Here is a 12581-nt window from a genome sequence, read left to right as displayed (position 1 = left end):
ACGGCAGCTTGCCATTTTACTTTTAATATTGCATTTTAGAGATATAATAAACATATTTCATTATTGCTGTTGTTAGTTAAATTACATACAGTAGGTTAGGCCTACAGCTTGAATTAATATTTATTTTATTGTTGTCAAACATAGGTTTGAGATAGTAGTAGATTAGGTCTGATTTTTATACAACCTTTTGTTTTGCATAATTGACCTTTTGAATTTCATTTCAAAACAACTTGACAGCAACCATGGACATACAACCTCCCAGAACACCACGTCGTCGCACTGGCCATCCACGTGTCTCCCAATTATTGCGGAGAAGAAATAGAAGGTCCTCACAGCAACCATCAACATCAAATGCTAATATTCAACAACACGCTACTCAAAATAATAACAACTCATCTGATTCAGAGAATTCTTTAGTAGATGTTGTAGGCGAAGCCTACAACATCTAACTAAAGAATTCTACTTTTGTAGAATTCTGACCTTTTGTCACTACTTTTTCGACAACCAGCAGTACCCTTTCTTTTTTCCATTATCAATTTGGTCGTGGGCTGTATGACAGGGGAATTTTTAATAGTATGTATTTTACTAAACTTCAACTTTGTCATGGACTAAAATTTTATTTCCCATCTGTTTCCAGTTTCGTTTCCGTTATAACTTATAATGCTGAACTGAGAGGGAAACATACAGAGAGCCTAACATAAACGTAGAAGCGACACATTCCACATGTAGGCCTACAGCGGTCTCATATGGGTGTGGACCTTACACATGCTGACAGCGTGAGGCTCTAATAATAAAGTATTGCTCACTCGTGCCCTCCCTATGTCTAAGCCGTATTAGTAATAAAAGCATACATCGTTTTATCATGGAACTTCGTTTTAAAAATAGAAATTTTCCAAATTCAGACACAACTGCCATATTTGAAGATTTCTTATAAAAACTAGAGACAAACAGATAATAATTAGGAGATGTGTCACGACGTAAGGCAGCACTATCACGACATACGGCAGCGCTATCACAACTCCAACACACAATTAATAGTCTGCGAATAGTATTTAGGACATTTCTTGACAGTCTTTGTTTTACAGTATTTTGGGAACCAAAGGAATTTTATTTGAAGCAAATGATGTCCTGCACTTATTACAGTGTATGTATTTCTGAGCAAGTTTTAATAGCATTCCTTATGGTGCAACAGCAAATATTTCTAAAAATTGGGTGATCTCACATAGTCAAAAAACTGTGTTAATCACCGATTCTTTTAGGTTAATTTGAAAAAACAAACTTTAAAAAAATTTATTTATGTAATGTATAATTAACAACCTATATGTATATGACAAGATCCCTATAATAAGAGCGATGTGAGAGGTTGACTTGCAACAAAATTCACATTACTGTTATTTGGTATCAAAAGATTCACCAAGTGTTACTCTGCTGCGTTGTAGCTGCAAAATATGTGGAAAGGTGATTATAAGCTCTTAAAAACTAAAAAACCAACAATTAATCGCAGCCATCATGAAACCGCTATAGATCGGAATCAGTTTATTTCTTTGACGTAGTCATTACAGTTTGGTTATTGTTTTGACACGTGATGTTCTCACGTAAATTGAAAGGCCAATAAAAGGCTCAATATAAAACTTCTCATAGCACTAGTTTATGACAAACACTTCGGGTTTTACCGAAGACCCCGTATCAAATATAGACGCTCGCTACTCTACAGTTTGTTTCGGCTTGGTCTAATCGTCTAGTCGTAATCTGACCATGTGACCCATACTCCGCGAACAATTTCTGCAGCATTTTTCGATTATCACAAGTGACCAACAGGCTCGTCATAATTATCAGACAATGATATGTACTCCTTCGAGTTAAAGTTAAAAAATTAAATGAATTTTACGGTAGGTTATAAGTTATCAGTGCTGAAAGTGGCAGCATTACAATGATGATAAAATAGACGCCTAAGAACAATAGACATGGTTTTATTGAATGCATGAAGTATATTTGTGAAAATATTTCGACGGATGAGGTTGCATGAAAGTGTAAACAGAAGCCATCTTGTACAACTACGTCCAATTTGAACCGTTTTGGAAAGAGATTCTAATCTACGGTGGTTTCGTGATGGCTGCGATTAACTGTTCGCATTAGAGCTTTTAAGAGCTTGTAATCACATTTCCACATATTTTGCACCTACAACACAGCAGAGTAGGACATAGTGAATATTTTCATATCAAATAACTGTAATGTGAACTTTGTTGCAAATCAACCTTTAATGATTTCTGCCTTAATTCATGACTGGTGCTCTCGACTGCACACCAGAGTTGGCTATGCTTAGTCAAACCCTGTGGTATTCATAGAGAAAGCAGACACAAACGACTGTCTGTTTGAACAGCAACCAATATACTTACGCCTGCCCCTCTGCAAACAGCGATTTCGACATTTTAATGAAATTAGAGGCTCTGGTGCTTAATAATCTCTCCATCTCTTCACTTATTGGTATGATCTCTTATAAACTTCATAACCGCTTTCTGAGACCAAAATATGCACATAATTTTATAAAAGTAGCAAACTTTTATTGTAATCGTTGTTTCCTACCTCAGTGCAAGTTCCAAAATTAAAGTTGTTTTAATCAAGTAGGCTTTCACATTTCCTATGATCTCAGGCTAGTTTTTATACCCAACTATTTTATTATCATTTTCATTTTGCTATTTTTTCTAGCATAGTACTTGATATTAAAGAGATTTTTTTTCAAGTTAGTAATTTAAAATTAACTTGTTTATTTTATTGAACAAAAATACACAAAAGCTAATACAACTAAAACTGTTTCCTTCTTAAAATCTCGGAGGCAGCACCACTGGCCTTTTAACCTGTAGTAAAAAGGTATAGTTGGTGTCGATTATGTAAGTGATAGCAACTTATAGATGGTGACTGATTATCTACTATCAGCCTCTATATACAATTCCCTCCTAAGTTTTAATATTCAGCAAATTAGCAGAAGGGCTGCAGGAGATTGAAGGCTATCATACTGCAGTCATCAAATGCAAATAGACTTAGAACCAACTCTTGAAGCGTTGTAAAATAATACTTACGGGTTGTCTAAATACTCGAAGGTCTCCCTCATAGACACGGTACCTACAAGCGCTATAAACACGATACGTATGATGCAGAGGGTGTGGGCTGGCTCCAACCACAGGATTAACTTGAGATAGAAGTTGTTCAGTTCAGCTATGATAAACTGAAACATAAGAGAGCTGAGAATGTGATAAAATGAAATTGCATTGTCAAAGAGCATAGATAAATGCAGAAGATCTTTATAGATTTTCCGGACAGCGTGCTGCTTACCACACAATAGTTTATACAAGCCAGTGTAATACTATAAAAAATCACCATTTGGGCTGCTTGCATTCATGCAGATAAGCTAAAATAGAAAACTCAATACTTTTTGTTTACAGAACCTTACAACGTGGAGCAGAGATAATAAAACGCTGATTTATTAGTCTTCACTGAAAAAATGGAGCAATAGCAACATAAAATGGTTTATAATATCATGTTGAATATAGAATAAGTTAACATAACAAGGAGTCAGAGCCCAGGAGATGCTGTACTCCTGCATGACGGGTTTCTTTGGCAGATCCTGCCCCTGGAATTCCCCTCAATTGGTCCCACTATTGGTTGTGACTTTACCCTAACTCGGATGAGTTCGAGGCGAAAAAAGCCATTAGTCAATAGTAGGACCAACTAAGGCAGCTTAGTTAGTCCTGCTAGTTTATTTCAAGGATGCGAGCTGATCAAAGCATTGTCAATTATGACAGACACATGCCATACCACTACTACCTAGAACTAGTGACTCTGTACTTGGGAAATCATAACTTCGAGAGTTCAAAAGCCTTTACATGTGTGTCAACCACAGAACATATGAAGGACATTTTCAACTCTTTCGCTACTGCGCTAAAATCTAAAATCGCTATTCTGCCCACATTGATTCAAACTGATTTTCGGAAATTCGATATACCGCTAGTATTTATGCAATATCCTGAGAATAAACGCAGATATTGTTTTACTGTAAACTGCATCTTAATCAGAACAAAATTCTCTACAAGATATGTATAAAATTGTTTAATGAATCCTACTCTCACAAAATTTCTGAAGCTTCCTTTGCATTGGAAGAACGTGGTGAATTTCTTATTGCCATGATGATTGCGATCTGGTTTTCTCGTTTTGAAAAATAAATGGAAATGGAATTGCTTAGCAAAAAGATTTTTGATTGGTTGCACATGATTGGCAACAAGGTTGTTTCGTTAGAGACGAGATAAAATTTAATAGGTCTAGCTAAATGTGTAGGCTTCATAATGAAAAGAAAAGTGAAACCCTATCGATAAGCCGATACATCGACTTATGGGGTCTGTACTTTTATTATTGCGAAAGCCGATACATTGACTTACGGTAGCGAAAGAGTTAAAGTTGCAGCAAAGCTTAAATTTCAATAAGGGAGCTTGGCACCAAGGCGTCACCTAAACAGCAAGACCATACCATCGCGATGACTCCAAGCATGGCTAGCCACCTCTTTAAACTCAGCGTTGGTTTCCACTGAAAGTCAGTCCAGCTGTACGGGGTGAATTGAGCGGCAAGTCGCTGCAGCTTCTCCCTGAGAGATGGAAGGTTCCAGATGCCCCTCCATGAATATTTCTTCCATGAGAGATAGTCAAGGGTCCTCATGCCGAGCCAAATGCCGAGGCCGTTGCATACGAGAATGTCCATTATGAACTAGAATAGGTGACCAAATCAGGCTTAGAAAATGAAAACATTATCATACTGTTTAGCAATACATTGGGAGAAAATAGCACATAGAAAACAAAATTGAATATAAATCATAAAATTAAAAAGAGCTTAGACTGTTGTGATGTAACAAAACTTAAGTTCAAAATCACGATCTAGAATGTTGATAAAGGTAACCGTTAAGGTTTTCAAACTTTGTCAAACAACTGTAACTTTCAAACTTCATATCATGAGGAAAAGGTTTTGTGCAGGAGAACTAAATTGAAAATAAAGAAAACAACTGTAGAAATTTTCAAACAACTGTAAGTTTAAAATTTCATAACTTGAAAGTGTTTCATTGAAATAAATTAGAAGGAAAAATAAAAATGTAAAGATGTTTAACTGTAAATGTTTTCAATATTGGCAAGCGAAAATATCGTAGGCTATAGACGTACAGAGTGGTATAGAAACCCATAATCATTATCTAATGCAATTACCTCCTGGTAAAAATCATCATCGTTAAGAATAGTATCAAAATACTATGTTAACCTTAGTAACTATAGATACCTACTATGACTTTAGTGCATTTTGTGGTTATGATCTGCAAGATAATATAACATTACAAAGTACTACGTGGAGAGTTCTTACCTTTGAGACAGACGTGTAACATAAACACTGAATCCAACTTAAATTAATTTAGTTTACTAAACACATACTTGAAGCAAGTTTTAGCATGTATTTTAGTAAACTTCAAAATTTAAACAGAAATTTTATCATTGATCCATTTGCGAATCGCTTTTATTATAACGAATACAGTATAACTCGCCATGGCAAGTTCAGCGATGTACATCTTTTAATAACGTATATAATCAGTACACAAATCACCAAATTTTAAGTTCGACATAAATTATTGTCGATATCGTGGGGTGGAACAAATTAGTCAAAATGAAAAAAAGATGAAGAAGCATCGTGTTGCATATACTTTGATCCCAGAATATTTCTTAACATTGCGCGTGAGCGCAATGCTAAAATAATAGCTATAGCTGGACACTCACATCCACAGACGAATACACAAATACACACACAAACTTTGAGAAATATATATATAAAAAAGATAACTTTTTAACAACAGATTTCATTCGATATATCGACCAAAAAAACTTAAAGTGGTGTGCCAAAGATACTTATTGCATTAAGATAATTCTTAGATATTTAAAAGACTTACAAATTGGAAAAACATTTACAATCTGAGTCAAGATGGAAGACTGTAAAACTCACATGGTCCCACCAGCATTCAGCAAAGTTGGGCACTTGGTGCTCGAGTGTGTACTCCATAACTTCGAAGAGGATGCTCAGCGTATGACAGAGCCAGTAATCTCGTAGCATCAGCGCTTTCACCCACCATCCAAAGAAGTGCACAGCCACAAATATGTCAAACTTGTCCTGCGAGCAATAATGAGATGGTACTCAGGCTAGCCAAAGCCAATGACGGTCAAAGCTTTAAGACAGGCGGGATGCAAGCAAGTCAGAGGCTCTCAAATATAGTGAATGAAATACTGTAATTATCTGGTAAACTAGTTTCCAATGAAAAGTCCTTCCTTGACCAGACAATTAGTGGTGGATGTGATGATGGCATATCGCATTGGCCACAAGTAGATAGTAATTGTTCCATTACCATATGACAGTTTCTGCTTAACCCTAACTACCCGATGACAGATATACAAGGGCAAAGTTTCAGTAAAAAATAATATTTAAAATATCTAAATATATCATTTAATCAGTGCTCTAGTCTGACAGGCGATGATAGACAATGACTGAAACTAATCAGGCATTTCAATGCAATTGATACCAAAGCAATGAGTTTTAATATGAAAGCCCTTACAGAAAGCTCTTCTTTTGTAACTATGCTTAGTTATCTAAGATAAGTTTAAAAAGCTGTAAGTATAAACAACAGTGAGCTAACTGTACATTGTAAACTACATAGCGAGAACAACAACCACCTGCTAAGGCGCTTCACCAGTACAACTGCTCAAGTGTCAGCTGAGTCAGATGCACCTACCCAAACATTGTGCCAAGGATTGGAAGGGTTGCTACTATCATATATCATGCAGTTGTTGGCATAACTTCTCTCTGGTAGGGGTACACCCAGTTTTGGGTCTATTTCCTTCAACAGTTCCCTCGCATAGTCCACAGTCTATAATCATGGGAGTTGCGCGATGAATGCTAGTCATTTGTAAAAGCATTTCATATTTATCAACAAAGATGTGTTTATATATGAATAAGAAAAGAATACTCAAAAAGCCGCCGATTCCCTCGTAAGGGAATGATTACTATGCATCACACAAATGTAGGGTACTGCAGACAGGGCCACCAAATAATAAAGAAACTTCTACTGAAACTGTTACAATTGAATGGCATCAGTTGCTTTGCTGAAACATTTTGAAGCATACAATGTAATGTAGGTTACCACATACTATATAGGAAGGGTTACCACATGCGATATAGCAAGAGTTACCACATACAATATAGCAAGGGTTATCACATACAATATAACAAGGGTTATCACATACGCTATAGCAGGGCTGCATTGTCCAAAGAAAAAGTGGTCAGGAGACTGCCAATTAGTAGTTGCCAGAGGACTGAAGGCCTGACTCGGCCGTGCGGAGGAGAGGAAGGCTGGGAGGAGGAGGGAGGAGAGCTGAAGCCCTCCTTGGGAGGAGAGCTGAAGTGCCCTCCCAGAGAAGGGGGTTCGGGGGCCACTCCCGGAGAAAATTTTGAGAATTAAGAGCAACATTAGAGCATTTTTAAGTGTATCTTGTATTATTTAAGATAGATATTCAGGTCCTGCCAAAATGAGTCATTTCAAGTTTTGCAAAGAGAGCTAGCTACAGAGTTACATGGTTTTAAGATGTAACCATATATGGGCCTTTCCATAAAACTCGCCCACAAAGTGTGACATTGAGGTCAAATTCTCAAATCACTCCTACACTAGATTTAGCATTACTTTTAGGAAGACTAACTATTCAAATTTTGTAAACAAAACAGTTTTTTGCTGTGTTGTTGGCAAATTTCGCAAAAGTATATTGGTGTTACTACAACAGGTTAGGGACAGGTTGCCGATGTAACAGGGGACACCATATCATACCTTTAGGTGAATACATCAATTATCAAAAAAGCTCTGACAAATCTAATTACCATGTTTACGATTACTCATCAACAAAGTTGTAAATACCACAGAAATTACAGACAGAAAAGAAAGCGTAATAAGAGTAACGCCACATGGTATGTCAACTTGGTCCTCAAAAACTACATAATATGCAGTCACCTTTATTCAAACTTTTTATTAAACAAAAAGACACAAGCTTAATCATCTTTCACCTGCTTTAATACTTGGGTAATAAGGTTACAATGCCATAAGAACAGTGAACTATGAAGTACAAACAATATAGGCTACTTTACATAAAACAATTGCCTGTCTTACCATACATATAGGTTACCGATGTAACAGAGACACAAGGGGACACCAGTTCCCGGTTACATTGGTAATATTGCCAAATGATAACACTATGTCATTAATTTGAAGAAATGTTAATTCCAACATACAATAACAGTGATCATACATGTTTCATACAACATACATCTTTTGATTCGTTATTTAGGTTAGTTATCCTTAATACAGGTTGCTGATGTAACAGGGACACCAGGTGATTCGTTGTCACTTTTACATTGGTACCATTGCCAATTGCAAACAATAAGCCAATAATTTGAATTAATGTTAACCTTCAGCATGCATATAATGTGTTTCTATCTTTTGGTTAATACATTTACTAATTTTTTCAGATTATTAACAAAATTTCAGACCTAAATGCTTTCATGTCACACTTTTTGCAACAGAAACTGTCGGGGACACCACATAATAATGCTTTTATATCAATAAGTGTTGGTCGCTGGAAGTCGTACTTTGTGTCAATAGATGTTTGGATTGGTGCTATCCAAGTAAATACTGATCCATTATGATACTGTTTTTGCTTTGTGATTACTTAAACGTGAAATATTTGATTTGTCTAATCACACTTTGTAGTCCAGTGCCTGTGATGCTGAATTGTGAAATATCAGAAAACGGCCAGCAGAAGTTTTTTTGGTTACTTCAAATTGGTTAATCACTATGTTTCCATGATGCGCAGTGCTTCGGAGTTGCGCCCTCTCCGAATCATGGAAACGGCGTCTTCGCACTGAAATCACTGCGCAGTGATCAGTGCGAAGCCAGTGAAAATTCGCAGCAAGGAAACGGCAATTGCGCAGTGGCTGCGCATAGCTCTCATGCCGTGGAGACGGATTCTTCGAGGGCCATAAACTAGTACAAATGTTATCCCGCTAATCTTGTTTTTTTTTCTATTCTTCCGATCTTCTTTCACCTAAATTTAATTATGGTCTGCACCCACGAGGATGATGAGGTGATTACTTTCTTAGACTTTGTTATCGATGCCAACACTTTTTGAAAAATAGGTGGCAAGTCCTAAATTAAGGTTTAAATAATATATTACTTAAAAAATACTTATTAAAAATATATTACTTTGTAAAAATTGTGTCAAGGTTTGTAAAACCTTGACAAAATTTGCCATATATTCATATATATACACATTCACAAGGTTTGTAAAACCTTGTGAATGTGTATTGTAAATAAAAGTATAATGATGACAAGCATAAAAAGACCGTTTCTGACGTTCGGTATCCATGATCGATTCAATTTCTCCATCAGGCAATTCGATTTATACAATTTCTCTTCTCTGGCTAATTTGCTGAAAACCACTGCGCAGCATGGAAACATGCAAGCCCCTCGACTTCGGAGGGGGCTGCATCGCAGTACTGCGCACAATGGAAACATAGTGAATATAGTATAAATTAACTAAACTAAAGCTCTTGGAAACTGAAAATTTGCCACTTCTAGTAAAAATGTTGAACAATAAATTTATTGTATCATTTCACAACGCGCAGTCATGATCTCATAATTACTACGCTCTGTTAAAATATGAGTGATCCGGTTTGTCATTATTAAAGAAAGTAGTTCGTACAGGGCCGTATTCCTTGGAATGGCTGGACGGCTGAGCCGCCCCAACATTTTAGTAATTTTTAACGGCTAAGTACTAAGAATTGCAGTCTAAGCTCATTCACTTGGAATTTCCAGCTACTAATTACGAGCGCTAGCTGCGCTCTAGTGCAACTAACGATGAGGCTCACTAATCTTAGTACATGTATTGGTTTTGCCTGCCACTAATGCAGTGAGTGAGAGATCCTTTTGGCCAATTCCGTATGAATGTAAACCTCAGGGAAGATTTTTAAAATTCAAGGTACACCAACAATATGGGTATCAAAATGAAGCTAAAAGTCTGCAGGTCATGATGCTATTATTTTTTTAAACCTCATGCTGCCACATAAATATATATAGGGTATCAAAGATGGTGTCTCAGGAATAGAGCTAAAATCTAAAAAACATTGATATCCCTTATGGTCATGTTGTGTAACTATACAATTGTTCTCAAAGACACTATGAATTATAATGCATGCTAACATTATCAGCAATCACATAAAATAGAAAAAAATGTCATTCTCAGTTTTAATCCTTGAAAATATAAACACAAGAAAAACATGAACCTGTGTAGTGTCCAGAAGGGAAAACCTTTAAAAGTTTCGATATTTCTCGCATACACTATTCAAACATTTTTTTTCTTTAAATCCTCTGTTAGTACCCGCTATAAAAAATTTTAATAGCAAAACTTTTGTTTCACAGTAATTCAGCAGTTTAAAAAAAGTGGTATTCATTTTGGTAGTGTCCAAAATATTGTTGTGTCCAGAAGAAACTGTAGTGTCCAGAAGTGAGAAAGCTGTAGCTTCAAATTGTTATTAATATTTTACAAGTGTATTCGGAGCATTGTTATAAGGTCTTAGACATGTTTTCTAACTTTGTCAAACCGTAACTTTCATAATTCATATCATGAGGAAAAGGTTTAGTGCAGGTCAAATAAATTACAAAAAACAAAACAACTATAAAAGGGTTTAGATATAAATGTGAAATAATTAGCAAGTATAGCTAAATTAAGTCGGTTTTGCTATGATTACAATAAAGGATGATTCGTTAATGATACAATTATTACGAACTGGGAAAACAAAATAAAAATCCTGAATATGTTGAATTAATAATAACAATTCTTGTATAACAACCATGTACAAATTTAGCTATCGGCCGACAGCCATCCATTTTACTGAAAAATGCGGATGATGCTTCATGATATGTAAACAATATTTTTCAATTTCAAATTATCTAAAACAGTTTTGTTACATATTTTATTTAGAACTTCAATATGTTAAAAAATGCTGCCATACAATAAATTCAATGTATCTATACTTTGTGTATTGATAAAGCGATGTGAAGCTATGATCACTACGAAGCTAAAACGATCCTCCACAACATTCCTTACTCTTACAAAACTATTACTTTCTCCACCATCAGAGTGAGTGCTGCTATTTTACTTATTTGTGTAATCACAAAAATCTGAATTGGCTATAATGCCATAAACATAAGTGATTATCTGTTTTCTAACTCGGGAGGTACATACATAAAACTTACACAAAATATTTGTTTTTTGTAATTGAAGTTCTTGCAAAGAAGTGTGTGTGTGTTTGAAAAAGGTTACTGTTCCACCAGAAGACAGCCATCAAAACTTTGGATACGAGGATACTATTATCTCTCGATACTAGTACAAATGTAAAAATGAGATATCGTACGTTGTATGACCAAAATGTGAGAGAATTTCGAGGCTCTTCTCACAAATACAGTATACTTGTATGCGCCGAAAGAATATAGTAATTGAACCTCACAAAAAATATTTCTTAATAGGGGCGTCGTGAAGCGTGGCCGCATCTGTAAAACAATCAGCATGCGCTAAAGCTATATCTATAGCCGGAATGACACACAGATATCCACACACATACTTTGAGAAATATTTATATATAGATAGTTGCACTCAACATTTACTATGATTATTGAGTGGTGAAGAGATTATTTGTTGAGGGAGAGACAAAACAGTTTAGGAAACCTTTAGGGGAAACATCAAACAAATCGCTTTCTACTCATGATAGCCGAAACTAGTAATCCCTTCAATTATTATTATTGTTGTTCAAGTCAAAATATATTTTTTCTAATCTGTATCATGTACAAAAGACACTCGATGCTTCACTTGAGTGGAACTACTTTGTTACCAGCCATGGCAAAGGCGCGGTTGATGGGGTAGGTGAGTGTGTGAAAAGATATGTATGGACACGTGTGAAAGCTGGTAAAGTTGAAGCGAGGAATGCCGTTGAATTTTTCAATGCGGCTGCATCTTCAAACCAGGCTGTCGATGTCACATTTGTGTTAAAAGAAGACATTGCTGCAGAACACCAAAGGCGAGGATTTGACAAGAACTGGGAAGGAATATAAATTCTGCCTAGCACCCATGGCGTTCACTACATCAAACCAAAGACGGCAACCGAAATTCTTTTTGTCGTTGCACTGGTTGCTCAACCACTCATACATTCAACTTTGAAACTAAAACAAATTTTCTCAAAACCATCCCAATAACACCAGCTCCACATCCCAGTACATTGGCACCTGCAACTGTGGTTATTTCTCCTGGTCACAATGTTAGTCTTCCTAACCACTTCGCTATTGGGAAACTGGTAGTTGTAGCTTATGAATGTGGAGCACATATAGGATCAATTGAGAAAATCAACAGTGATCAAAATGAGATACATGTTAATTTCATGACTGCCACCTCAAATGGAACCTACAAATGCCTGCC

The 12581-nt window shown here is 36.0% G+C and overlaps 1 protein-coding gene across 2 annotated transcripts in view; it reads right to left on the bottom strand.

Annotated features, from left to right (window-relative positions):
- LOC137393013 (phosphatidylserine synthase 2-like) overlaps positions 1-12581 on the bottom strand; it is a 31025-nt gene that overhangs the window by 2541 nt on the left and 15903 nt on the right. For both annotated transcript variants that reach the window (XM_068079391.1, XM_068079392.1), the window contains exons 6-9: positions 6803-6937; positions 6022-6186; positions 4519-4752; positions 3078-3223 (exon numbers count right to left, since the gene is read on the bottom strand). In XM_068079391.1, the coding sequence (XP_067935492.1) occupies positions 3078-3223; positions 4519-4752; positions 6022-6186; positions 6803-6937 (680 nt within the window). The remainder of the gene's footprint in view (positions 1-3077; positions 3224-4518; positions 4753-6021; positions 6187-6802; positions 6938-12581) is intronic.

The sequence above is a fragment of the Watersipora subatra genome, chromosome 4 (genome assembly GCF_963576615.1).
Source record: "Watersipora subatra chromosome 4, tzWatSuba1.1, whole genome shotgun sequence".
Lineage (NCBI taxonomy): Eukaryota > Metazoa > Bryozoa > Gymnolaemata > Cheilostomatida > Watersiporidae > Watersipora > Watersipora subatra.
This window is presented reverse-complemented; position numbering and strand designations above follow the sequence as displayed.